This window comes from Apiospora aurea (genome assembly GCF_038362705.1).
Source record: "Apiospora aurea strain CBS 24483 chromosome Unknown utg000001l_segment0_segment0, whole genome shotgun sequence".
NCBI classification, from domain to species: domain Eukaryota; kingdom Fungi; phylum Ascomycota; class Sordariomycetes; order Amphisphaeriales; family Apiosporaceae; genus Apiospora; species Apiospora aurea.
This window is the reverse complement of record NW_027117388.1, coordinates 4,947,539-4,974,618: the sequence shown is the minus strand read 5'-3', so window position 1 is coordinate 4,974,618 and position 27,080 is coordinate 4,947,539. Positions and strand designations below refer to the sequence as shown.

The following is a 27,080-nucleotide window of genomic DNA, read 5'->3' as shown; positions in this document are numbered from 1 at the left end:
GGAAGAAAGACGTCACTTGCAGCCTGCTAGCCACCAGCTCTTTGTGTAAGCAGGATGTGGTGTAGAACTTACGCTCCATATAAACACCACCAAGAGCCGCCCGTCCATCTCGAACTCTCTTGGCTTCCAATCCATTGCATTTCATTCACACAAAGACCATTGACTTGTACCATCGACCCTGCGAAGATACCCGTTTGCTCCCAGATCTTGATATCCACAAATCACAATACGTACGCCAACTACACCAAAGCAAGCCGCTCATCTACACAAACTCTCAGCTCACCATGGAAACTGTCAACAGCATGGCAGCAGCAGCAGCAAAGGCCGTCTGGGGTGAGAGCGACACCACCACCACCACCGCCAACAACGAGACCCATGGCCAGGAGCCCATTTCCGGCGTCCAGGGCGACGTATCCAAGGGTGAGCCCTTCGACAAGGGCAACATCGGTACGCTACCCCGGCGCTCAGCCTTTGATACTCATGCGGCGTAGATATCATGCTAACGTGTCGCACCCGCAGACCCTCAGCCCAACGCTTCCAGCGTCAACAGCCACGAGCCCTCCACTACCGGCACGCCAACTACATCTACGGCGCACTCCACGCACCAGGCTTCTACCACCACACCAACGACGTCATCCACAACAACGGAGCCCCACCACGACTCGGCCCAGTTTGCGAAAACCACGGGCACCGCCGCCGGCGGGGACAAGGTCCCGGACAACAAGCACACGGAGATGAAGGCGCAAGACACGCCCGCCGACACCTCCAAGGCCCAGAACGACACCCGCGACCCCGAGAACCCGCAGACCCACCCCAAGAACGCGGCGACGGACGTCGACAACACCGGCGATGGCATTAACAAGGGTCAGGATCTGGACAAGATCCCGCCCCCGAAGCCCTTGGACGAGCTCGCCCGCGAGCGTGGGGGTGACGCCGGTAAGGTCGACGTCGATTCCAGCAAGGCCGATAGCGGCATCGTCGGAGACAAGAAGGACGAGGCGGGGAGCGCTGGAGATTCCAACGGCCCCCCACGCCAAGAGCTCCGGCGAGGGCACGGGCGAGAAGTATGTCAAGACTTCGGGCCTGCAGGCGGATGGTGGCGACTTTGACGCTACGAAGCCGGGAGCCGGTAGGGAAGCTGACCGTAAGTCCAACGCCCGAAACAATTCCGCCGTCCGAGGTGCGCTATTTGCTAACGGCTGAAATATATAGGTCTGCTTGAGCAGAAGGGTATCCACGTCAGCAAAGGTGTCCCACCCAAGCCCGAGGATGAGGGCGCCGCTGATAAGGAACATGCGGACAAGGGTCATGCGGATAAGGACTCGGGATCCAGCGAGAAGAGCGAGAAGAAGGGCACTCTCTCCAAGATCAAGGAGAAGCTGCACCGTCACTAGACGGCGTTGCAGTGTCCCTGGTGCATGACTTTTTATTTATGAAGATCCGACAGGCGTTTGGTTTTGGTATTGATTGAAGCCGATCAACGTGTATAATTATTGTCGCGCAATGGTACGCCGCGTGTATTAGCTTGTGTAGTCATGTGGAAACCACAGGGCTTGTTCACACATCGAGCCAATGTCGAGCTCCATCAAGAGGTGCATTACCTTTTTTTTTTCGGTTCCCCGTATGCTTTGATGTCATTTCTGTTGGGTTATCGGGAATTATGGTGCTATATCATGTCTTGAGTCCTAACCTAGCTGCTAAGCTGGAGAGAGCCCCTTGCATGTGTTACCTCCCGTATTCCACGCAGAGTTACATGGGGCAGAGCTGGTAGGGCCTTTGCTCGCGATAACTCCGAGTTCATAATGCCCATTACGAACTTGATCTGATTTATACAACAAATCACTCATGCATGTCGAAAGTCGAAATTTTCGTTACCAAACCCATGATATGCGCGACTCAGAAACCGGGGGTCCAGGAACGCCGCTAACGGTACTCAGAGCCGAGTTCAGTCGTGGGTGTTTTTTTCCAATCACGGCCAATTCGCCTCTGGTAATTGGCCGGGCAGACGCCGGGGCTGGAGATAAGAGCATTCCTTCCTGATAGGCATACTCCGCCGACTACCTGTGTTCCTTGCAAACCTCTGCTCGCCATGTGGGTTTGGTCTCCTCTGCTCGGCCCACCCGGCATGGATAGCCTTCACCTTGGATCACAGCCAAGCGTCGGGTGCCCGCTGCGGGACGAAATGAAGATAGGCCAGCGGAGGAAAAGCAAGACCTTTCTGAGCAAGGTCTTAGAAAATGCCGCGAGAACTCGGGTCAGAATTTTATGGGCGCGAGAAGGGGAAAGAAAACGTCGGTGTGCGTGCGGGTTCCCTCGGTGATGCGGCAATGATGATGATATATAAAGTCAAAGACATGTCTCGAGGCAAATCGTCGGCCGCCCTTTTCTGGTTTCCGTAACCCTCTCGCTCTTTCGCGCCGTTGTCTCTGTCTCTCTTTTCAGGACAAGTCAGGAGAAGCCGCCGTTGCTACCGAGTTCAGCTAATCTTGGAGGACGTTATGTACTTCTCCAACCTCGTACTCGCGACCACCGCCGTGGTGGCCGGCGCCACCGGCGCTGCCGCCGCCACAGCCGGACAACAACAACAACAACAACGGTCGGTCCCCGGGAGCGGCTACGTGGCCAGCAACAGCACCAGCAGCAACAGTACTGCTGGGAATGGCGACGGTAAGCCCCGCAAGATGATCCTGGACAACGACTGGGCCGCCGTGGCCTTCATCCCCATCTTACAGGCCCTCGACGCCGGTTGGGACGTCGTGGGCATCGTCGGCGACACCGCCGACTCCTGGGCCCTGCAGACCAGCATGCACGGCCTCGCCGGGCTTGAGCTCGGCAACCTGTCCGAGTGCATCCCCGTCCACAAGGGCGCCGACTACCCGCTCCTGAACACCCCCGAGCTCTTCCAGGTCTGGTCCACGCTGCACGGCAAGCTGCCATGGGTACGTTCCTCGGCCCTCATCCACTAGTTTCCCATTTATGTGACACGGGAAACTGTCCTTGCAGAAAACTGACGGATTCTTTCAGGAGGGTGCCTTCGCCCCGGAGAACAAGACAGCAGAGGATCTGGGCGGAGAGCCGACCTCGGGTGACCCGCGCCGCCTCAGCAAGGCCGCCTTCGCGGAAGGGTTCCCCAAGGGCCACCTGGCGGGCGAGCACGCCGCGGCCTGGATGGTGGAGCAGGTGCGGGCGCACCCGGGCGAGATCCTAATCTACAGCGGCGGGGCCTTCACCAACATCGCGCTGGCGGTGCGGATGGACCCGGCCTTCGCGTCGCTGACGCGCGGGCTCGTCGTCATGGGCGGCTACATCGACTCGGTGCTGCTGGGCGCCGCGACGGGCCGCACCCTGCTCCAGGCCGACTACGTGTCCGACATCAACCTCAAGATCGACCCCGAGGCCGCCAAGATCGCCCTCACGGCCGACTTCCCGGAAATCACCATCGTCGGCAACGGCGCCAACCAGGTCTTCCCTGACCAGCAGTTCCTCGACGAGCTCGTCGAGGTCGAGAACCCCTACACCACGCTCCTGCACGGCCACACGGACATGACGCTCCCCTATTGGGACGAGACGGCCATGTACGCGTTCTTGTACCCCGAGCACGTCAAGGACTCCGTCTCTTGTAAGTTTTCTTGTTCTTCTGACTCTCCTGCGAGTAGAATTGGGTCGAGAATGAACCAAAAGCTGACAGACCTTCTCCTAGTCTACTTGGACGTCGACACCGCCTGGTCCAGCCCATACTACGGAAACATTATTGGCTACCAGGAAGCTCTGAAGCCCAAGGCGCAGAAGCTGCAGAAGGTGAACTACATCCTCGAAGTTGATGGCGAAGACTTCAAGACTTCCGTCAAGAGGGCGGTACAGCATCCCAAGAAGTGTCCCTTGTAAGTGGTTTCAGCAAGATATCACGCCATGTACGATCTGGTACCATTTCGAAACTATTTGGCCGAGCTGTTTGTCGCATATTACCAATAGTACTTATATATACCCGCTGAAGCAAGCCAATTTGGTAATTCATAATAAAGCACCGCTCAATTCACTGCTCTTTGTCGCTATATTGCTCCCCCCGCATACTGCGGTACATCCTGAAGATCATATATCCTGTTTTGGCGATCATTTCAACGAGAGCGCTCTCGAGACGGTATACATCGGCCTATACGCTCAGATCTCCATATCATATTGACCCACCCCGGCATGGAATGTCCTTCAGGGTTCAACTCCGGTGCTCGCGGGCTGAAACTGCATCCCCTCCCAAGGTAAGCCCTCGTGGTGGAACAGGAAGTATCGCTCAATTCCCAGTCTCATAACAGGACAACTTACATTGCGGCACCACATTAAGCCACGCGTTAGCTCGTCACCCTCGTTGAGTTGGATGGAGTAAATAGAACGCGGAAACGTGTACTTTATCTGATTATGGGAGATACCGTGATTGCTGAATGAAACCGTTGCCCTGCCATACATAAAAGGGTTGCCTACAAATCCAACCCCTATCAACCGATTTTACATCGAGTGAGATTGGTCACCAAGCTAAGCATTCGCGTAAGGCAATAGTACAGTCGTATCTATTCATAGCTCTGGCCTCATTGCTTTACCTTTTCCAGATATCGAATAATGAGGTGTGTGCTCAGATCCATATCATCGAGCCACGTCATGGGTTATCTTCAAACAATGGTATCCTCTGGTGTCCAGTGTGTCCAGTTACCTTATAAAGGAGCTGTTCCCACCTGGAGGGTGCAGGCTGTTGACGGAAGAGACTATCCCGCATGCGCCCTGATCTCATGGTAGCGCAACCTGGGTTGGGACACCACATTAGACCGCGGGTAAGCTCGTCGCTGTCGCTGAGGTATGATTGAGGGTCGAGAGTACGAAGCCAGGAAGGATCGGTAGCAGAAGTGAACGAGAACTTGTAAACGGCTCTGATCTCGAAACGGGTGCTTTCCACCAGAAGAGATGTGCGAAACTCGCAATCGGGAGACGTACAGGTGCTCTGGGTAGCATGGGTCCGGTGACTGTTGGAGGGCGCTTGATTTTCCATCAGTGACACTCTTTTGACATGAAAGTCTGAGGTGCCGGTATGATGGCAGGTAGTCATTGGGGGGTTGATGTCTATAAACTCAGCCATGTATTTCGGCATGTTCTTGACGAGCTGGTCATGGAGGCTGCTCTGCATGTCGGTCTCAGCCATGTTGATGGGCCAAAATGAGCAGACAGGCTGATATCACTCCATCCTACAGGTAGCGAAGGTGGACTGAACGCCGACGGAATGATATTGGAGCTCTGCACCCAAAATCACGCGGCGATGTGCTTTGCAATTATCGTGGCTATATGACCGTTTGCCGAGCCTATGGATTGCACATTGAGCGCAATTCACGAACTCAAGCTCCCTCCCTGCATCCTCGAGGCGTTGAAAGCCCAATGTGGCATGCCTGCAGAAACGAAAGTGCCCCTGGCGCCCAATACAAACACGTACGTTGGAGGCTTTCTGGCGCTCACCATACGAAAATAGATAGAGCGGATGACGGATTTTGCAGCCACTGCACCGCATAGTCCGGTGGATGCGTCCGACAGCTTGCTTATATGAGTTGGCATCGCTTCGCAGATGTTTACAGTCGCGGCACATCCGATCCCGCCACAGAAGCCGTCCGTATTCGGTCAGTTCGGGATCCTGGAGTGAACAGATCTGCTTCAGATAGGGGTCATCCCACCAGGGCTTCGCATCCGGCTGGACGGGTACTCTGTACTCGAGCGTGGCGTCCTCGCATAGACTCCTTAGTCGCCGGCAAGTTTGATGCAGGACCAACATCGAGACTTTGTCATGGATGCTCTGTAGAACCATCATGATAATTTCATCTGGAAGCTCGAGAAGCCTGCTTTCGACCTTGGCTGTATTGACTTCCTTGGCATCCTCGGCCTTCGCGCTCGGTTGCTTTTTTTGTAACAGTGGCCATGGCGGTTCTGAGAGGTCGGCTGGTTGTGGTTTTGAGAAATTTGCTGATGAAGGTGGATGGATCGGCTTCTTTGGCCCCTGAGCTTCCTGACCGCGTACCCATCTTGACAGAACCAGCAGTGATGAGGGTGGATCTAGAACATCGACTCGGGGTTCATACTTAGGACGTGTAGCAGATAGGACATGCGAGAGCAAACGTTGAGTGAGTAGTTGGCTGTAGCTGTGGCTGGCAGCGAGCGACCAAAGAAGGGTGGCCGGCCAGGAAGGGCCAGGTGGAAGTGAGAGACAGGGTGGGATTTATAGCCTACAAACCCAACCCCTACTGCCTAGCTTTCTACTGAAGGCGATCAGGCACTCGTCCAAGACAGATAATACTCTGACCAGGCAACTCCTTGTGGGGCGGCGACTTATCACTTATAATGACCAAAATATCCTATGAACTTCTTACTTGCTGGTTTGGCGCTTTGAGATTCTCAAGGGCTGCATTGTTAGTAGAGTAAGGTAAAGTCAGTACCTCCTTTTAGGTGGCCTAGGACAGTCTCATTAAAAAAAGGTAACACGGGCGAATGTTGCATATGCGCATACACAATCTCATATGTACAATTTCTTTCCATCTTCATGATATGAACATATACTAATTGAAGTCCACGAATAACCCCAACCCACAACCCCCATTTTCTGGGAAAGTGGCCGAGGTAGGCACTGCGTCAGTCTCTGCCAGAGCCCCCCCCCATTGCCTACTTGGCGTTCATACAGACTGCGGTTGGAGCCAGTCGACCTGAAACCATCCTCCAACTACTGCTCTCCCCGTCTCCTCCTGCCCTCTAGCAGCCGATACGCGACCCGCTGACGACGATGTCGTCGTACCAGAAAGTGTTAGTATCCCCACCGTACGACTCCCAGCCAAAGTAGATGGCCGTCGGCTTCGGCTTGACGGAGCTGCGCTGCCACTGCGCAGCGTTGCCGTTGGCGACGCCCGGCTTGGACGTGAGGCCCGCGACCGTGTCGTTGTTGAGCCAGGTCTCGATGGTGCCGTCGGTGCCGACGTGGTACTCGAAGCACTCCCACGCGCCCGCCGGCAGCGCCTTGGACGCCGCGATGCCCTGCGGGGACAGGTCCGGCAGCGTCGCGTCGTCCGACTCGCGGTTGTACATGAGGATCTTGCTCTGGCCCCCGATGCGCAGGTGCTTGTTGCTGCCCTGCGCCGAGTCGGGCATCGTGATGAAGGACACGTGCGCGTCCGTCAGGGCCTTGGACGCCTTACTAAAAAATACGGAGGGACATTCTTGTCAGTGATCGGGACACTCTTCTAACTATGGAAACCCCCGCTCAAGATGGTAAAGAGACAACTCACAGGTAAGTCCGCACGTAAATGTCGCCGCTGGGCACCGACTTGGTGCCGAAGAAGATGTGTCCGCAGTACCCGCCGGCGCCGTCGACGCGCATCGAGTTCTTGCCGCTGTGGGCCGTGGTGCTGTCGAGCGTGACCTTGCCCCCCTGGTTGCAGTCGTTGGCGTACGTGGGCCACTTGGCCTGGTCCCAGCCGCCCTCGAAGTCCTCGGAGACCTGGGCCAGCGAGCACGGCGCCAGGGCGAGGGCGAGCCCGACGACAGCAGCTTTTCGGAACATTTTTTTTAATTCTTTCTCTTTGGCGATCTTCTCGCAACCTGGGCTCTGGTCGGTTGCTTGTTGTATTTTGGGTTTTAGGTTTTGTTGCAAAGAGGACAGCCGAGTGATGGGCGTGCGTGCGTAGGTATATATACTTGGGGGCAGTAGAGAGAAGGGATGGGAGTGCAGTCCGGAGCATTTATGTAGACCCCTATGAGCTCCCCAAATTACGGCCTTGGAGACGACACTCTACCCTACACAGGATGGGAGGGTATGACGACGGTTGGTTCGTCAGGCACGACGACATGGGGAGAGGAACTTGCCATACTGGGATGTCTAGTGGAGGAAAACGCGGTATACTGCATACAGAGTGGAGAATACAATATACCATACCTGCAACGTTGCAAGGGACCATGCGATAGATATACAGCATGCTGAAACACTAGTCCGAGCAGGGCGGCGGAAACGAACTGGCGGGACGTGAACGGTTGAGGGGGTTGTGCCTAGACAGGAAACCCTTCCTACCTCTCCGTCCGATGCTCACTCCAGACGGTGTTATTTAGCCGCCAAGCCGGTGGCCTTCCCCTTTGTGAGCGGGAGATCGGCCGCTACAACCCGGCCCGCTGATGGAGTTGGCGGAGGACCTCGCTCCGCGTCCACTATTGGTGTATAAGTCACCACAATACGCTTTCCTACCTGCATATGGTGTCGTGTCTATGTCGGTGTCGATGTCCTCTTGTACCGAACTCCGGACAGGATCCGCCGATTAGTTGCGCTCGACTATATATCAGTAGATCACATCTTGGGCAAACGACATGGCATTTATAGTCTCTGGCAATAAATTGTGAAGTTCGCAATGGTAGATTTAACGACAGTTGCCATTTGCGTACATGAATTCTAAGTCTATATACATACACACCCTTCCGTCTTAGGGTTTCTCTCAGCACCCCCCCCGCCAGCCGTCTCGCCATCCAAGTGAGCAGCGCAGCTGTGCCGCTTCACCTGGGTAAAGACGAGGGAACCCCCCTGAGTGGGGAGGGTTTGCGAACGAGGCTAGCCGATCATTAAACGGATATGGATGTGTTAACGACCATTACAGCATATGGGGTATCTCTTGCTTGCTTCATGCGTTTTCGAAAAGATCTTCTTCAAAGCCTTGCTCGCTCATTTGGGTTTGTGTCTTGACAGGAGGTCGACGTTCAAATGAAGTGAAGTGATAAGCGAATGTCGGCTTAACCTCAACCAATCCTGAAGAGTATGGACCCGGTGCGGCCCAAGACCACAGCTCTGAAGCGCTGTGGGTCTTGATGGCTTCTCAATCCCGTTGTAGACTACCATGGTGGCTTCGTTGCGATGTCATGGCTGATGGCCGTTTACCGCAGCTTGCCCTTGCAGTCGGCAGCGCCAACAGCCATGACTTCCTCAAGCGACCAACGAGGAGGCTCAAAGACATTCTCCAGGCCGTTCTCCTTGCGCCATTGCTCTTCGTTCTCAGGGGTAATACCGGCCGGGAGCTTCTGGCCACCAGCAACACCAGTCGAGAACTTGATTTGGAGGATGTCGCCAACCTCCTGGCAAGCAGCGAGAACCCGGTCCATGTCATCCTTGTTGTGAGCCGAGGAGATGCAGAATCGCACGCGAGAGCTGATGAGGGGAGTGGCAGGGTATCCAACAATGACAACAGAGATCTTGCGCTTCAGCATCTCGTGGCTGAAGGCGGACATTTTGCCAGGGTTGTACAGGGCAACGGGAATGATAGGGGAATCGTCATGACCATAGACAATAAAGCCAAGGCGCTTGAGACCAAGACGAAGGTAACGGGAGTTGAAGGCAATTCGTTGCAGACGCTCCTCGCCTTGGCCAGGAGCAAGCTCGCCAGTGATGATCCTGAGCGAGGCCAAAATTTGCATGAGGACGGATGGGGCAGGCGATTCTCCGAGCTGGGTTGCAGCGTTGGTGCTTCGCAACTTAGCAACGATGTGTGGTTCAGCAGCCACATAACCACCGTTGGCACCGAAGGACTTGGTCAAAGTACCCATGAGAATATCAACTTTAGCGGGGTCGACACCAAAGTAGTCGCAAACTCCACGGCCGTTGGGGCCGAGAGCTCCAATACTGTGGGCCTCATCGATAAACAGGTAGAACTTGTAGGTTTCCTTGAGCTTCAGAACACCAGGCAGGTCGCAGACAGTTCCTTCCATCGAGTACAAACCCTCAATGGCAACAAGAATCTTCTTCCAGGGGCGGTGGGTTCGGGGTTGGCCTTGAGCAATGGCTTCACGCAGTCTGTTCTCCAGATCGGCCATATCGTTGTGCTTAAAGGACCGAATGACAGCGCCGGACAGTCTTGCACCAATGCGGATAGAGGCGTGGTTCAGTTCGTCGGAGATAATCAGGCAACCCTTGGAGACCAGAGCTGGGAAAGAGCTGGCATTCGTGACGAAGCCCATAGAGAAAACCATGGCATCGGGCTTGCCAACGAAGGCGGCGATTTCTTTCTCGACCTCTACCGCGAGGTCAGAAGTACCAGCATCCGCACGCGGTCCGCAGAAACTCAGGCCATACTTGCGGGTACAGTCCTCGACAGCATCGGCACAGGGGCCTTCGGATTGAGCGAAACCAAGGTAGTTGTACGAGCTTAGGTTGAGGGTCTCGGTTGTGGTGCCAGTGTACGTGTAAGAGGCGTTGAAGTCGTGCGAAACACGATCCAAGAGTGAGATGTAGCGACCAGGGACTCCAGTGCTGGTGCGGGCGAAGCAGTCATCAATTCTCAGCTTGAGACGGCGCGTGTAGAAGCTGTCGAAATCGTCGGTCAAGGGAGCGTATCCATTGGACGCCTTGAGCTGTTGATACATAGGCTTCTTGCTAAAGCGCTTGCCGAAGAAATCGCGGATGTGGCCCAGCAAGATGAGCAGCAGGTAGCTGATATAGGTGGTGAGGACGAAGTAGTAGGGAGGCTCATCAATGATGGGGGCCTTCAGGCCGCCATCTCCATGATGCTTGCTAACATATCGGTGGCTAGGGTGAACGAGGGGACCAAACTGGGCATCGGCGCGTCGCTTGACCTGGACTTCCTCCGAGGTGGGCGGTTCGAAAAGGGTGGTCGACTCATCCGGGACTTCGCCTACGGTGGCAGTCGAGAGCGAGATGCTGGGCAGAGCCAGGCTCGGCGCTGTGATGGAAGGCGAGTTCTGCATGGCCTGGAGGGCCTGCTGGGCCGACAGCTGGTCCTTTCGCGGCGTGCCCGAGAAGAACTGGGTCAGGCGGTTGCCTTTGGACGTCGACGGTCTTCTCTCGCCAGACTTCTCGGTTTGTGGCATGCTATTGGAGGTAAACGGAATGGAGATTCTTCGGGGCATGTCTCTGTATCGAATTGGCGACTTTTCGGTTCAGACAAGGGTGCCGGTGTATCGACCTGTTCCCAATTGAGAGGCTACGGATGTATTAAGTATTAGCAGGTACAGGGTAATGCAGTTGAATGTGAGAATAATAGTAGGTAGAGATGGGTGCAGCGCAAATATAGCTGGAGGTTGTTGAGCGAGTTTGGAGACAGGCGTAATGGACCCAGATAGGTAATCAGAGCGATACCGCCTGGGCCTCCAATCCGCGATCTCCAATCTCGCCCATTTACTGCATGCGGGTGGTCTGGGGTGGCGTTCGTTGGACGGTAACGTTCAGGCATTCCTTCCCGATCACTCACTCACCTTTAAATTAAATGCTTCGCGGCTGACTGACCAATTGACAGCAACTGTCCAATCGCAGGTATAGCTTCTTCCGTGGCAACCGAGAGGAGCGCTGATTCGCCCGAGTCGATCTGAGGTGGGTGAGGCTTAGGTTTGTGAGGGTATGCCAAAGCAAAGTAATTATGTATGTATGTAGGTAGGTAATGCTGCTACTGCTGCAGGCGTGGCAGATGGCGGGAGCAGATACGCTTCTTATTCAGAGATTATTAAAAGATATTGGGGAAAGGAGTGTGGCGGGATCAAAAATCTCCCGTGGGCGGCAGTTTCTTGGCACTCTCGATGTAACGGAAGAGAGACCTGGATGGACGAAACGAAACCCGGCAGTATGTGCGAAACAGGCTCGAGGCGGTGTTCTGACCCTGCAATTGAGGCAATTGAGAAGGAAGAAACCCTGACCGACGAGCTGGTTTGGCTGGACTTGGCTGGACTGGCGGGATAGGCAACAAACCGGCTAGGGAAAAGAGAAGGAAAAGCTCACCGCGGGTTTTGGGGAGGGACCAGAGCTATTATTATTGATTCGCAGCTCACTTAGAAATCCATCCCAGTCGATCCGAACGAAAATGCCCACCCAGCCCCCCCTCCATGCCCATGCCCATGTCCATGTTCATGTTCATGTTATTGCTCGCCGCCGTTCATTAATAAGACCTACAGCATGTAATGTAAGCTCAACCCAGAGAATCCGCCTGTATGCAATTTGCATTCGAGCTACGAGTGTGTATTCCGGTATCTGTCTGGTTTTATCTCCCCCGAGTATCGTATGACCCTGCCTGTCTGTTAATCTATTGTTCATTCATGAGAAGGTACTTCATAGGGGGTGGGATAAGAGAGTGGAAAGGCTGCATGCAGAAAACAGCCTGGCATTTAATGCTTTCTTTGCTTTGCTCTGCTTTCTGTGAGCCTTGCAGCTTGCAGCTCGCAGCTAAGCAGCTAAGGCACATGGCACTAAGGGCGTAAGGATGCGCAGGGAGATGGGAGGGGCTCTAGCCAAAGTTGCCAAACCGACCAACAGCGCACCCTTGTTGTCCGTCTGCCATTGCCAAATTCCGCCTGATCCGAGCCGCCGGCCCACTCGACAAGAAACCAAGGTGGACACGCCAAGCCCGCGTTACTCGCGAACCAGAGCGCGAGTTGGGCTCTGCAACTGGAGTCCGCCATTTCGGCTTTTCGAACCAAGGGGGCCCAAAGGGGGCCAAAGGGCCCAAAGGGGCCAAAGGGCCCAAAGGGGCCTGGGGGCTCTGTGATCGGCTGCTTCCCCCAAGGAAATCAGGGAGGGAGACTGGGCGAGGGCGAAGAAAACGAAGAAGATCATAGCTAGCTTCAGGGGCTACTCCCCATTCAGCCCATCGCATCGTCCGTATCGAATGTTGCCCTCGATTTCTCGGCTGTTCGATATATGCGGGCAGGTTATGCTGCAACGCTGGCCAGTCCTCTGGCGCTGGCAACGCTGTGTGACGGTGTAACCAGACACCTCATGCAGAGGAGCACTTCACAAGCACCTCGCATTATGCAGCAGCGGTACTAGTACGAACCATTCCAGTATGCCGAAAGGCAAAGGCAAAGGCCAAGGCTAGCGAGATTGATAAGGGTTCAATGACAACACGTTCTTCATGTGTCCATCGTGAACTGACCACGCGGATCGCGATACGGATGTACTTGTAGGGCTAGTTCGTGTAGCTTATTTGTTGTCCACGGACTACCCAATCCCACGAGATTGTGTTGCTGTATGGGCTTGTCGGAGATATAGAGGCGGATGAGGCATACAAATCAAATTTTAATGTTCCAACGATCCAGCGTGCCAGCTCCTCGGCGGCCCCCCAGTCGTGCCCACTTTGTGCCCTGGTCATTCTGCTCGAGTCACAGCCCAGACGCGTTCAAAGTTCGCCCGACGGGGTTCGGGTTCCAAGTCGGGCACACACAGCTGTCCGCCATCTTATCGCTCTTTGCTTTGCTTCGGTGCGGGACATTGTATGCATAGGCGCAGCCCTCATTCGATGCCGTCCTCGTCGGGACCTTGTCGGATGACTCGGTGTTGTCCTGTCGTTGGCTAGACTGCTTTAGAGTAGTCGTGAGCTTTAGCGTCTTCATGCAGGCTATATCTTGCTAGTTGGGAATATAGTCACTTCAACATCAGATCATTGAAGATCCTCAGTCACTAGCTACATTAGCTAAGTACATAGCCAGATAGCAACATTGGTAGGCAAGCAGGCAAGCAGGCAGGCAGACAGGCACGAGAGCATGGCGGTTACTAATTGGGATCACCAGCATCAAGGCGACTTGCATTTACGCCGGGTATTAATGTAAGTGATCGCGTGAAATAGCCTGGTCGGTTCTATACCCCGCCGATATCTCTCGAAACCCGCGCTGATTGGTGAGGAAGAGATACCCAGGTAGGTAATTGGGAGTTGAACGAATGAGCAATTACTGGCCAACCCAATTCTAATGGCATATCCGGGGCTGACAGCAGGTCATGCGACAACGTCCTCGCTGATGAGAGTTCAGCCCTGCCGTGAATGATTGCGTCACTGAATGGGACCGGTGCAAGAGATTTAAATCAGCATTGACTTCCGCACAGTTCGTGATATCTGTTGCGGCGCCATATGTCGAAATCGAGAGGATGGATCCATCCATCCATCCATCCATCCATCCGGTGACCCGTGCCGCGATTGGGACATTTCACCATAGGTAGGTAGGTATGAGAGCAGAGCAGCGACGTGGGCCCGCACCTACCGTGCCAATTGCCCAGCTCGCAAGGCTACGTGACCCTCAACCTAATGAGCGATGGGGAGCTAGAAGGCGAGACTCATGGCCTCTTCGAATGGGTTTCGTACGACACCATGAGGAGAAGGAAATGGCCAGGCAGCTCGTTAGACCAGGCCGAAACCAGGCCCCTGAAGACAGCCAGTGGACTTCAGTCCACTTGTGTTCTAGAAGAGCTCTACAGCTACATGCAACCCAACATGCTTGCGGGCAGAAGAGCCGGCAGCGATGAGACGGTCGTGGTCAGGAAAACGGGGGTACGCAATGGCGCAATACCACAGATGCTGTGACGGACTGCCTCGCACTTCCATCGTGGCCGCCATCCTACCGAAGAGCTAGATAGATGCTCGTCCAGATACTTTGGCTAGCGGGACGCTGATATTGAAGGCGACGCCTCGTCGTCCAAACCATCTCAACCGATCAGTCACCAGACGCACTGATATAGCTGACATGGACGGCTTGAGGGTGACGCATCAGCAGATACATACCGACTTCGTAAGCTGTCCCGTCCATGATTCAACAGTGACCTGCCCCCTGATGCCCGCCTACCTGCCTCTTGCAAATAATAGGGGATCGGCTTTAGCGGACAGTCGCGGGTGGGGCAAGGCCAGGGTTTGTCTTCCTTCCATTGGCAGTGTCTGACAGTCAGTCGCGTCTTTCGGTCGTTTTTGGCCTATTTTCCCCCACCAGGCCAGGACCGTAGCTCCCTCAACCCCGTGGGACAGAACATCTAGCTCCATCGGGTCCCCGATCTTCGGTTTCTCTCCATTGCCGTCTGACTACCGCGAATTTAGATATTCCAAAAAGTACCTGACTTCACTCGTCTTCTGGCTGACACATCTTCTTCCTTCTCTTCCAAGTTTCCGAAAGTCTCTCTCGCTAGAAATATGACGGTTGACCATCTTGCACCGGCCGAGTTGTGGCGGCATCCGGCCCCCGAGTCGACGCACATGTTCAGGTTTCTGCACCATGTCAAGTCCAAGTACCAGTTGGGTATCACTGACTACCCGGGTCTCTTGAGATGGTCCGTTGACAACATTGCGGATTTTTGGGCCGAGGTGTGGCATTTCTGTGGCATCAAGGCGTCCAGGCAGTATGATGAGGTAGGTATTGGGACCCTTTCCAAATAACCTCACTTACACAACATTTCTCGGCAAATCACGGCTCGTCTCGCCCTGCCTCTTCAACAAGAATAAATAGCAGCAGAAGCCATAACTTTGAGTGAAGGCTCTGGCCTCGCTACGCACTTATGGCCGAGTCTGTAAAGTGCATAGAAACACATTAAAATGCATACCATAATGGAGGCCAGCTGCTGAGACCCCTTGCTAGGTGCTTCCTGGGGATGCCCCCATGTTCCCTCGTCCAGACTTCTTCGCCGGCTCACTGCTCAACTTCGCGGAGAATCTACTCTTTCCGGGCAACGTCGACGAGACCGCCCCCGCCTGTTTCACCGTGACAGAAAACGATGACGAGGCTGTTACGACTACCTGGGCCGAGCTGCGCGAAGCCGTGCGCCAATGCTCGAACTCTTTGCGAGCTTGTGGTGTCCAACCCAGAGACGTGGTTGCTGGCTTCGTGTCGAATCATGTGCAGGCCATAGTGGCCATGCTTGGTGCCGCTACCATTGGAGCCGTCTGGACAGGCATTAGCCCGGACAATGGAGTCAGCGCCGTACTAGGTCGTCTGGCCCAGATAGAGCCCAAAGTGCTGTTTACTGACAATGGTATGACATACAACGGCAAGCCATGGTCGAGTGTCGACAAGACCTTGCAGATCGTAGAGGATCTCAAGCCCAAGGGCCTCAAGACCGTGGTTGTAATCAAGAATATCAACGTAGACCCTGGCTTGGACGACCTCAAGGCTCAAGGAGTAGCTGCAGAGGGTTTCGAGACCTTTCTGAACAGGTATTGTTATACCAATGATGTGCCTTGGTGTTTGCTTGTATACTGACCGGGTTGGCAGCTCTTCCTCTGCACCTCTTGAGTTCGAACAACTGCCCCCATCTCACCCCCTTTATGTTCTTTACTCAAGCGGGACTACGGGCCTCCCAAAGGCGATTATACATACTGCACTAGGTGCGCTAATCCAGCATAAGAAGGAACACTACCTTCATTGCACAATGGATCATACATCACGAATGTTCTATTACACCACGACTTCCTGGATGATGTGGCACTGGAGTGTCTCAGCGTTAGCCTCCGGCACCTCGCTCGTCCTATACACAGGCTCTCCCTTCAAACCCCACGGCTATCTCTCCGTGCCCAAACTTCTGGAGAAGTACGAGGTCACGCATTTTGGCACATCGGCCGCTTACCTGACGACTCTTGAAACCAATGGCATCTACCCCAGCATGTCTGTCGACCTCTCCAAACTACAAGCCATCTACTCCACCGCGTCCCCCCTACCTCCCTCGACTTTCTCCTTCGTCTACAAGGCCTTCCCGTCCAATATCAACCTCGGCTCCATCACTGGTGGCACTGACATCATCTCCCTCTTTGGCGCGCCCTGTCCGCTGCTGCCCGTCTACGTCGGCGAGATCCAGTGCGCCGGCCTCGGCATGGCCATCGCCGTCGCCGACTCGGTGACGGGCGAACCCACTCCGGGCGAGGACGGCGAGCTCGTGTGTCTGCAGCCGTTCCCCTGCCAGCCCCTGACGTTCTGGGGCCCCCAGGGCGACGCCAAGTACCAAAGCAGCTACTTCGAGCGGTTCCCCGGCGTCTGGCACCACGGCGACTTCGTGCGCATCGACACGCGCACCGGCGGGCTCACCATGCTCGGCCGCAGCGACGGCGTCCTCAAGCCCTCGGGCGTCCGCTTCGGCAGCGCCGAGATCTACAACGTTCTGACGCGCTTCTTCGCCGGCGATGTCGAGGACGCCGTCTGCGTCGGCCGCCGGCGCGAGTCCGACCGTGACGAGACTGTCTGCCTCTTCGTCGTCATGTGCGAGGGTAAGACCTTTGGTGATGACCTGCGCCAGAGAATCAAGGCCGTGATTAAGAGTGAGCTAAGCCCCCGTCACGTCCCGGGTGTCGTGGAGGAATGTGGGCCGGCTGGGATCCCTAAGACGGGGAATGGGAAGAAGTGAGTTTGCTTTATTTCTTTTCCTATTTTTGTTCCTTCTTTTTACGCTCTTTTCCTCCGTTATATTCCTTTCTGCGGAGGAGCAGGGCCTGTACTTCCCGCAGTCAGTGCTTCATTCGGTGCAACGGGGTTTCATTAAAAAAACGAAGGCGCGAAGTGCATTTGCTAATATCCAAGTCATTCGTAGGATCGAGGTTGCGGTCAAGCAGATCCTCTCGGGTATCAATATAAAGACCAACGCAAGCGTGGCCAACCCAGAGGCTTTGGAATGGTTCAAACAATGGGAGGCTACCCACCCCTAGATGGATGAGCAGGTCAAAGACTAGAAGGCTTGCCTCGGACACGGAATGGATGCTCGCCGCTTACGACTTGTTAGTAAATTTGTTGCTACGGGCGTAGAAACTTCAAAGAGGCGTTGGAACGGGCTTGTGGTAATATACAGGGGCCCTCCCTTGGCCAGTGTTTCGATAGAGCTGTTTCAACACATGCATGTTTGGTTTTATTTCACAACGGCCATATAGTTCTTGACATGTCGTGACGCTAGCGTCTCTTTTTCGCCCGTTTCTTTTCGCTTGTGCCTCAACTGGTCGCCGACTCGTGATTGGTTTTGTTTCGGCAAATCACGGGCAGCTATGTAGGGCATGTTGGTCACCACATGATGCTTCTCAACCGCTGCTTCTCCTCTACGCCGCCGAAAATAACATCAATGCCTTTGCGCGCAAGGTCGAGAATCTCCCCCCTCGTCAGTCTGAAGTGTTGCTGTATAAGGCGCCACTCATTAGACACCGGGCTGCCAAAGACACCGACGTCATCCGTCTACGAAAAGAAAGAAAGAAGAGATTAGCTCGTCGGTCACAAACGCATAATCTTAACTGACATATCGCTCCATGTAATTTCTTTTTGCGGCAGTGGGGTGCGGAAAGACAAGGCAAGGGGTTAAGAATAAGGAAAGAGCTTACGCAGGGCACTACAGTAACGCCTTCGACCTTCCACCACTCGCCGAAATGATGAGCCGCGAAGCTGCCCACGATCATCTTGGCGTGCACATTGCAGCTCAAGCACAACTCCAGCGCGCGGGTGGAAGGGGTTCCACTACCACTGCCAGGTCTCGCCGCAGTAATCCGCCGCTTGATGTGCTCGGGAACGTGGATCACATGGCCCAGTCGATCGGGGTCCCAGTCCATGATAGTCTGGAGCTCCGCCTCGCTCGCACTACACTCGGCCTCGGCGAAATGGGTAGTGACGCCCAGGCCGCCGCCCGTCTTGGCCTCGCGGATGGCAGGGGTGAAGAGAGAGACATCACCCTTGGCCGGGTCGCCGCAGAGATCGATGCCCACCACGTTCCGGGAGCGGAACTGCCGCGCCAGGAGGACGACCTCTCGCGCCTCGGCCGGGGTGTTGCGCCGGTCCATCGACAGGATCAGCTTGGCGCGGATGGAGGGGTTCTCGGCCTCGGCCGCGGCCACGGCGTCCAGGACGGCCTGAATGTAGCCGGCCTTGTCCAGGCCGGCATTCGGCATGGCACGGGGTGTCGTGCGTAGCTCCAGGTAGACGACGCCATCGTGGGCGAAATCGGCGACAACGGCCTTGGTGGAGAACGTCAAGGATTCGACGTCGTCGACCAAGTGATAGATGTATGACGAAAACAGGGGGAAGAAGCTAGTTTTTTACAATTCAGCACCAGACGACGAATAGATAATGCTGTCGGATAGCACAAACAAATCACGGCTTGGCAAACGCCACATGTAACTGGTTTGGGCTTGAGCGTCGATGGTTCCCTTACGTATTCAGGTCATAGTCGTGTTTGTCCACCGGCATCACAACGAGGGGATCCTCGAGGCCAGTCGACCCGGCTTCTTTCTTCTTGGTCCATATCTCGTGAAGACATTGCCGACTGATGCTTCCCGACAAATGAGCATGGATCTGGATGAGCAAGGAAGTCAGACGTCAGTCTGTGCACAATATAGATGAAGCCCAGCAAGCGAGGACTCCCTGACCCGAAATTGTTTCAGCCGTTTAAAATGCCAGGCAGGGGAAGCTCCGGTTCACTTCGCTTGAAGGTGTTGCAGCGACAGGATAGGCAGGCCAGGCCTGGCAGTCTGTGGCACGGGATGACGACGGGGGACACAAGATTCAACACCGACGTGCGACCCTTCCACGAACGAATCACAACGGCCCGGACCGCATGCCATAACGGTTGGTGGCGTGACGACATCGCAAGATACAAAGGTCCAAGCTTGTGTTGTGGATAGAGAGGCCAGGTATATGTAGGTGGTTTGAGTAGGTACCTCGATTTTGGGCATGGATTGGAAGTCCATCTGGGCTTCTGGTTCTGTAACCGCCATGAACGATGACGATGCCGTCAGCTGTCAGTCTGTCAGTTGGGTTCGTTCGGGCCACGGGCGATGCACAGATGATGGTGTCAATAGAGAATCAATGATACTCGAGCGGATATTGTCCCACCATTCTCGTCACCAATTAACAAATAAGGCGAGGAGATTGGTGCGACCAGTGAGTACAGCGGCCGGGCGTTGGAATTAGAGGACCCAGTGGAATCCACGATAGAGGAGCAAGCTATCGACGGAAAAGGTTGTGAAGACCCGAGGCCCGTCCTAGCCGTGATTCCCGGGAAAGAAGGTACGGTAGTGTGTAGGTACATGTGTAGTGTCAGATCCGATTGATGAGCCTACCTCAGCTCCAGCGCGTTTCGGAAGGGGTTTTCTTTACCGCAAGCGCTGCTGGACCGGTGATTGAGTTTAAATATGCGCGCTTGGCAGACCTTCGAGAAGGAGAAGGAGAAGCAGAAGCAGAAGCAGAAGGAGAAGATGAGGGTAATAAGAGAAAAGGCGCTCTCGTCTCGGTCTCCAAGGTTGTCTCGTATTGCGATGTGCTGGTCTGCATGCTTCATGAGGCTGCAAAATCGAGGCCAAAGCTTCTAGAAGAACGCCTGCAATCCAATACAATGCTAGCGTTGCAGCAGCAACGACCAATCTAATCAAACATATAGGGCTTTACCGCTTTGGGATGGTCAGGCACCGAAGAACTGGATCAAAAATTTCCGTCACAGGAGGTTGCTGCCACCAACCAATGCGACCCCATGGGATGTAGCTAATTTCCCAGGCCTTGGAGTCGGCCTGACTGGTGAATGTGAACATGAAGTAGGCGACATGGCGGCACAGTATGTCTGCTTGGATAAGTGCACCGTGCTGGGTGTGTCCCTGGGGTCCCTGGGAGAGCTGAAAAGATAAGGTAGGTATGCAGGTATGCTTCTGTTACATAGATGTCGATATCAAAGCCATGTTGCTCACCTCGGTAAGAATACGGAGTAATATATTGTCGTATGCTGTAGATGGACCTTGAATAAGCAGTGCTCGACCAAGGCTGTACTCCTGATGCAAGTGCACACTCTATATAAACACGCTGCCGACCATGTTGGCGGCGGATGGGCAGGTTAGATGGGAACTATGTTGACAATTCGTCAACTCGTCAACTCTTCATATACGACAGAAGATAAATCTGGCGACGGCCGAGAACTGCACGGCGGGTTCGGGCGAACGGGTGGGTTGAGCTATGGCCTTCGACGGTTGCACAGTGTTTGGCAGCCAAGGTCAGGGCACTTGGGGCTGGAGAAACCTGTCGGCGCATGCATTCGAGATGCGCTGAACGACAAGATATCGAAGTCCTAGAGAGGTCGTCAACTGTTGTGACACAGCAAGCACTCCGCAGGTGATGGTCACCATGTCCATTGGTGGTTGTGTCGCTGCAGTTGTTGGGCTGATGTCCTTCGTGATGAGAGCATCGCTGAATCAATGGAATCAATGTAACCACTGCGTCTTCCCAGGTGTCATGAGTCAAATGACATTCAGCAAGACGGCGGCCGGGTCGGCTGTTGATCTAGGGGAGGCAACGAACACAGCTCCGGCACTGGCCTAATAAAGATGGCTATAAGCCTAGAACTTGACGTCTCTGTCGAATCAAACCGGCCTGCGCACTTTATGTAGGTAGGTACAGATTAGCTCAGCTCAGCCGGTACAAGTACCTGTCATGTCTGTCTCAGGACTGGACCGACCGTACCGGAAGGAAACGCGGGGTTGGGATTGGAATCGACTAAATAGGGTTCGTAGGCAGTAGGGGCACCCGACGGTATGCAGCTCTCGACCCCAACGTGGATATAAGCTCGCCCATTGTGAAGAGTCGCATTCGACGTCCCTCCTCGAGAACGGTGGTGGCCATTCGCAATTGGATCGATCATGCATGCACGGCTGCATACTCTCGTAGCAGGTGGCCAAGACCGTTGGCGTTGGCCTCAGGCGCTTTCCATTTCCGGTTCCGTGAACTCCCCGACAGGGACCGGGGTACAGGGATTGTAGATTTGCTGCGCATTGGGGGGGGGGATCCAGTGTGTGGTGGGCTCCAATTGGGAATGGGAGGAGGAGCTCTGCCCCGACAGGGCAGACAGGCCAGATACCGGTACTGTCGCCAGCCAGCCAGCCTCCAGATTATGACATGTCGACCGACCGGCTAAGTGGACGGGCATCCAACATGAAGGATGGGATGTATGTACAGTACCTTTTGGTGGCTGACAACGACCCGAGTGGCTCAGATCCTGCCGCTTCGGTTTTGCGATGGTGCTCTGGACCAGCCACGGGGGAAAAAGCCAAGACGCCGTGGGCCTGAAAAGGGGGGGATGGTGCAAGTATTTTCCTTATAAGAGGAAACCCAAGCAACGACTTTTTGCTCATGCAAACTGGTAGTAGGCATAGGCGTAAGAGTTTGGTGTGATCTGCATAGCGAGCTGCGCGACTGCTGCGACCGAGCGTGCATATGGCAAGATGAACCCCCCTTAACCTTACCCATATATCATCTCCTCCTTCCTGTTGTCTTCTGACGATAGGCGCAAGAAAACATGTCGTGTCCGCGTCTGGAAGGGGTCCACAGCTGGGACTGCGTCCTTGTCTGAGACGGGGTCACCTTAACGATTAACGGTTACTGCATCGCGGCCTCTTCGACCCTGCACTATTTCTTCTTCCCTGTTGCCACTGCACTGCGCCCAGACCAGAGCTCCCGTCATTTGTAAGACGGACGATTGATAGTTCGTCAGCATCTTCATCCCAACCAACCAATCAACCAACCGTCGCCATCCGGCCGGCTACTCGGGGCTCGGTAAAGACTTCTGATGTTGCGTTGCGTTGCGTTGCATTGCTTTCTTTCTTTGCCAGCGCAGGCAGGCAGGCAGTCGTTGTTGTCGGTCACTGTCAAGTGCTCAGGATTGGATGATTATTGGAGAAATTAACGATTGACGAAATGAGAGCAGGAGGAGCTAGAGTGCTAGAGAGGAACCACCTGCAGTAGTACTTCAGTAGGTCAAATGGTCTGCCCCATCTGCGCGTAGATTGGATCCTCCGCCCTACTACTTTACCTACTCTGTCTACATGTACCTTACTCTACTGGTGCTGGTGCTGGTGCTGGTGCTGGTACAAGGAATACGACCTTGCTCGTGGTTCCTCGCATCAACAACAAGTGCACGCAAGCAGCTCTTTCTATTGTGCCACTAAGCAGCGACTAGTCGACTATTCGCAACCCGATTCGCCCCATGTTTACCTCTTACCTCTCTTTACCTGCGTAAAGCATGGGCATGGATGGCATTGGTAGGCACTGTACGTATCGAGTTGGTTCAATGTTCCCAGGTTTTACTCCCTTATCTCTCAATTCGCTGACTCGTCGAGTCGTCGGGATAAGCAGCCCTGCAAGGTAGGTAGGTATGTAGGTAAGCAAGCTGCAGGCAGACTTTGGATCTTGTGGAAGCTCCCGCCTTTGCTCGCTAAGAAAGTGTTAACTCTCCCTGTCGCGCTCTCTGTCGCGCTCTCTCTCATTTGCTTCGTGCCTACCTAGGTACATGTATGCAGTCAATGTATATGACCGCCTCGGTTTGTTTTATTCTCGATCTTCATCATATGTTATTGGGACGTGTAAACAAGTTGGCCTCTCTCTGCCCCCCGTCGTTTTTCCTGACGGCCCCCCCTGAATTTGAAATCCGAAATCAATCTCGCCGTTGCTCCACCTCTGGTACCTTCTTGGTCAGCGCACCCTGCACGCCTACCACCCACTAAAATACGCTACCCTGGCGTCCTTTCCCACTTGGACCTCTGTTCCCGGCGAGAATCAACTGCTGTTACTGTGTCCGGGTTACATACTTTCCCCGTAGCCCGCGGCCAGAGATGGTCCTGACTGGTTGATCGTCTCCCAAAGAGCATTACCTGCCCCCCTGAGCCTGCATTGCGTGGTGGGTTTGGTGCCGATGTACTAGGTTCCTGTACTGCTCCTTCTGGCCAGCTCGACGACTGCTGCTTCTCCATTGCATCCGCCCATTTCAGTTGCAGACAGGTCCACCTCAATCTTCACCTCTCTCTCTCTACTCTCCGTCTCTCTGTCTCGCTGTCTCGCTCTCCCCCCCTCTCTCCCCCAAGAAAAGAGCCCACCCCAAATAAAGCAATTGAAAGAACGCTGGAGGCAGCCGTGGTACCTGACCTCCCGACGCTCCGCCTACCCATACCCATACCCATATCCATATCCATACCCATACCCATCCTTACCTCCCTACTGCTCGAGTACGAGTACAAGTTGGTTCCCAATCCTGCCCTCTGCCTGCCCCATACGGTACCCCCAACTAAGCTAGCCTGGCTCTGGTGTGCATAGTGTGTGAGAGTGAGAGAGAGCGTGTGTGTTTGGTTTGGTTGTATGGTCTTGTCTGCAGCCCGTCAATGCCAATCCAGTCCCGAACCGATCCCATCCAACCTTCACCACCTCTCTTGTTTTTTCCTCTTTCCCTCTTTCCCGTTGCAGGTGTGCCTCAAATCTCCACACGACGATTGACTGACCGTGACTGATTGACCGACTGAATTCTTTGATTCGGTTCCAATCCAGTCGATCACGTCGCACCCTCCTCTACCTACCGGTTCACGTCTGCAGCCACCTACCGTGCCCTTCTCAATCCTCCTCGTTATCTCCTTCTCAGTCGTTTCCGGCCACAGTCACAATCAACCCCAATGGATTCGCAACGGCCGAACGATGTGTCGCCTGAGGCGATGCAGGCGCGCATTCAGCAAGCGCGTCGCGAAGCAGAGACTCTGAAAGACAGGATCAAGCGCAAGAAGGATGAGCTGGCAGACACGACTCGTAGGTCTACTCCCCCTTTCCGCCAAATCTCTACTCGACTCTCGCGGCATATCCGATGTGTTCTTGCGGTTCATCAGCCATAGCCGACATCACCGCGACGCGATAATGTCGCCACGCGAATTGCCAACACGAGCCCAGCATCTCACCATGGCGTGGTCGTCGTGAAACTGCCCTAGTACTACTTTTGCTAATATGGTCGTCTTACAGTGCGCGCCGTGTCGCAACAATCGCACGACACTATCCCCAGAAACCAATTGATGAAGACGAAGAGGACGCTGAAGGGCCATCTCGCCAAGATCTATGCCATGCACTGGTCTACAGATCGGAGGCACCTGGTCTCTGCCTCGCAGGACGGCAAGCTGATAATTTGGGACGCCTACACGACCAACAAAGTCCACGCCATCCCTCTCCGATCTTCCTGGGTCATGACCTGCGCCTATTCCCCTAGTGGCAACTACGTCGCGTGCGGTGGTCTTGACAATATCTGCTCCATTTACAACCTGAACCAGAACCGAGACGCTCCCACCCGTGTCGCTCGAGAACTGTCTGGCCATGCCGGTTACCTATCGTGCTGTCGATTCATCAACGACCGAAGCATTCTCACGTCATCCGGCGACATGACTTGCATGAAGTGGGATATTGAGACGGGCACCAAGGTTATGGAGTTTGCCGACCATCTGGGCGACGTGATGAGCATTAGCTTGAACCCGACAAACCAGAACACGTTCATATCGGGTGCCTGCGACGCCTTCGCGAAGCTCTGGGATATCCGAGCAGGCAAGGCCGTTCAGACATTTGCGGGCCACGAGTCCGATATCAACGCCATCCAGTTCTTCCCCGACGGCCACTCTTTCGTCACTGGATCCGACGATGCCACCTGCAGGTTGTTTGATATCCGAGCTGATCGGGAGCTTAACCTCTACGGAGTAAGTTCGAGAACGAATCGAGACACGTTAACGGCTTAGCTGACCTTTTCATCAGTCCGAATCTATTCTGTGTGGTATTACCTCGGTTGCCACCTCCGTCTCTGGCCGTCTGCTGTTTGCTGGTTATGATGACTTTGAGTGCAAGGTATGACTCTAAATGATGTTTCTGACTGTCGGGAGATTCGTTCTAACAACTAGCAGGTTTGGGATATTACCCGTGGTGAAAAGGTTGGCTCGTTGGTGGGTCACGAAAACCGTGTCAGCTGCTTGGGAGTTAGCAACGACGGCATCAGCCTGTGCACCGGTTCATGGGACTCAGTGGTACGTGTGATGTCTTGTTGCCTTGGAGTTCTTCCTGGAACTAACACGAGATGCAGCTTAAAATCTGGGCCTACTAATTACTCAATGGCTACCCCGGTAATGGGTTTGACGATAATGCCATGAGAAATGGCCCGTCGGGAACAAAAAACGTTGCTGGAGCGCCTCGTCATGCCTTTCCTCGAGTGGTTCTTTGCCAAAACTAATTTCTACCTGATACGCCCATTTTAATCTCTGAAGAGCTGGCGTATCCAGGACGAAGTCACGACAGCCTTTTTCTCAATACCAACCTTTCCTTTGACCGACACCAACTATTTTCCGACCGCCTGCGCCACTTCCTACTTGTATTACTCCTCCGGTCAGATCTATGCATCACCATATACCGCGCCGTCTCGTTTGTCCCACCGAACCGTCCACCTTCAAAGTGAGCCATGTAGGCTCAGCAGAGAAGGATGAAAAGAAAAACAGGAGACGTGTTCGCCCGATATACGAGCTTTCCGGCATACGCTTCACTTCGGATGCCCGCTTTATTGTTGCTGTGGCTCTGGACTAGTGCAGCAGCAACGCCCTTCCGTCCGTCTTTCAAGGGCTTCTTTGTCTATACCAAAAGGCTTCTCTTCACCGCAAATGCTTTCTTACGCTAAACATGTTGATTCACGTTCTTGCGTTTACTTGACATCCCCCGATTTTGTGAAGGTAGATGGGGCGAAGGAACACGCTCACCTTTGGGGTATAAAGTCGAAGTTCTTGAAAGGCCAGGAAATCACGGCAGTCACCCGGACACGACTGTTATACATAGCGGATGGGCATGATACTTGAGGCGTGGGTGGCGGTTTTTGACACTTGTACAGCTTCGCTGGTCTCTTCGTTATTCTTGTAGTTCCTTGCGTCTCAGGGTCAGCGTGGGCTGGGTGGATGAAGGGGAGTGGCTAGAAGAGGCGGACAGGGTGAGAAGCCGAGGTGTGGATATTACTGCCGCGTAGCCGTTGCATATCTACGACAAACCTCTTGATGTTGTCTGTAACATAATGACGCTGAATGCTCAGATCATACCCCTTGTGCCCAATATTACTACTACTTCAGAAACCGCTTTAGACCCTGCGTGACCTTTTGCCATTGCAGGTGCCCTGTATATGATAGGGGCATGGGGAAATACGAGAGTTGCGAGAGAATGGAATTTGATGCAGCCGGTGACTAGGATAGCGCTTCGTTGCGCTCCTAGGGGGCTGGGTGATGCGGTGGGCTCCCTTGCATCATGTAAGCTCTATCATGGCAGCACGAGCAACCCTGTCCAAAGTGGTTAAGCTCTGCACCCCTCAGGCGATGGAAAAAAAAATACGGTACCAGTGAATCTATGACGGAGAAGAGAACTCTCTCCAGGCGTGCCACCGGTTACTGCAAAGCCTGTTGCGCGTGCCGCGCTCGCCTGCGACGGCCCGTTTCCTAAAGCATCGAGATACGGTTTGCGGATTTTGGGGGGGGACTTGAATATTTTGAATTCAATGTATCACGTCTTTATAAAGTAGT

The 27,080-nt window shown here is 54.4% G+C and overlaps 8 protein-coding genes across 8 annotated transcripts; 4 read left to right on the top strand and 4 right to left on the bottom strand.

Moving 5' to 3' along the window:
* Positions 1-284: 284 nt before the first annotated feature.
* Positions 285-1,394, top strand: PG986_001518 (uncharacterized protein; the record flags this gene model as incomplete). Its single annotated transcript, XM_066837740.1, is given in 4 exon segments — positions 285-447; positions 520-1,064; positions 1,075-1,144; positions 1,213-1,394. The coding sequence occupies 4 exon segments, from the start codon at positions 285-287 to the stop codon at positions 1,392-1,394; spliced, it is 960 nt and encodes a 319-aa protein (XP_066706633.1).
* Positions 1,395-2,498: 1,104 nt separating this feature from the next.
* On the top strand, positions 2,499-3,885 carry PG986_001517 (uncharacterized protein; the record flags this gene model as incomplete). Its single annotated transcript, XM_066837739.1, has 3 exons — positions 2,499-2,939; positions 3,025-3,619; positions 3,701-3,885. 3 exons carry the CDS (start codon positions 2,499-2,501, stop codon positions 3,883-3,885), a joined length of 1,221 nt encoding a protein of 406 aa, XP_066706632.1.
* Positions 3,886-4,645: 760 nt separating this feature from the next.
* Positions 4,646-5,182, bottom strand: PG986_001516 (uncharacterized protein; the record flags this gene model as incomplete). The annotated part of the gene is made up of 1 exon (XM_066837738.1): positions 4,646-5,182. The coding sequence occupies one exon, from the start codon at positions 5,180-5,182 to the stop codon at positions 4,646-4,648; it is 537 nt and encodes a 178-aa protein (XP_066706631.1).
* A 1,586-nt stretch (positions 5,183-6,768) lies between these two features.
* Positions 6,769-7,573, bottom strand: PG986_001515 (uncharacterized protein; the record flags this gene model as incomplete). Its single annotated transcript, XM_066837737.1, has 2 exons — positions 6,769-7,207; positions 7,299-7,573. 2 exons carry the CDS (start codon positions 7,571-7,573, stop codon positions 6,769-6,771), a joined length of 714 nt encoding a protein of 237 aa, XP_066706630.1.
* A 1,352-nt stretch (positions 7,574-8,925) lies between these two features.
* Positions 8,926-10,911, bottom strand: PG986_001514 (aminotransferase class I and II; the record flags this gene model as incomplete). Its single annotated transcript, XM_066837736.1, has 1 exon — positions 8,926-10,911. The coding sequence occupies one exon, from the start codon at positions 10,909-10,911 to the stop codon at positions 8,926-8,928; it is 1,986 nt and encodes a 661-aa protein (XP_066706629.1).
* A 4,028-nt stretch (positions 10,912-14,939) lies between these two features.
* PG986_001513 (acetoacetate ligase) lies at positions 14,940-17,435 on the top strand (the record flags this gene model as incomplete). Its single annotated transcript, XM_066837735.1, has 4 exons — positions 14,940-15,155; positions 15,382-15,956; positions 16,015-17,133; positions 17,321-17,435. The coding sequence occupies 4 exons, from the start codon at positions 14,940-14,942 to the stop codon at positions 17,433-17,435; spliced, it is 2,025 nt and encodes a 674-aa protein (XP_066706628.1).
* Positions 17,436-17,781: 346 nt separating this feature from the next.
* On the bottom strand, positions 17,782-19,056 carry PG986_001512 (Adenosine deaminase-like protein; the record flags this gene model as incomplete). The annotated part of the gene is made up of 3 exons (XM_066837734.1): positions 17,782-17,949; positions 18,093-18,792; positions 18,917-19,056. Coding segments are annotated over 3 exons (1,008 nt in total), but the record flags the coding sequence as incomplete, so codon positions are not given.
* A 5,075-nt stretch (positions 19,057-24,131) lies between these two features.
* On the top strand, positions 24,132-25,633 carry PG986_001511 (uncharacterized protein; the record flags this gene model as incomplete). Its single annotated transcript, XM_066837733.1, has 5 exons — positions 24,132-24,309; positions 24,517-25,235; positions 25,291-25,380; positions 25,437-25,556; positions 25,613-25,633. Exons 1-5 carry the CDS (start codon positions 24,180-24,182, stop codon positions 25,631-25,633), a joined length of 1,080 nt encoding a protein of 359 aa, XP_066706626.1. The 5' UTR covers positions 24,132-24,179.
* Between the last annotated feature and the right edge of the window lie 1,447 nt (positions 25,634-27,080).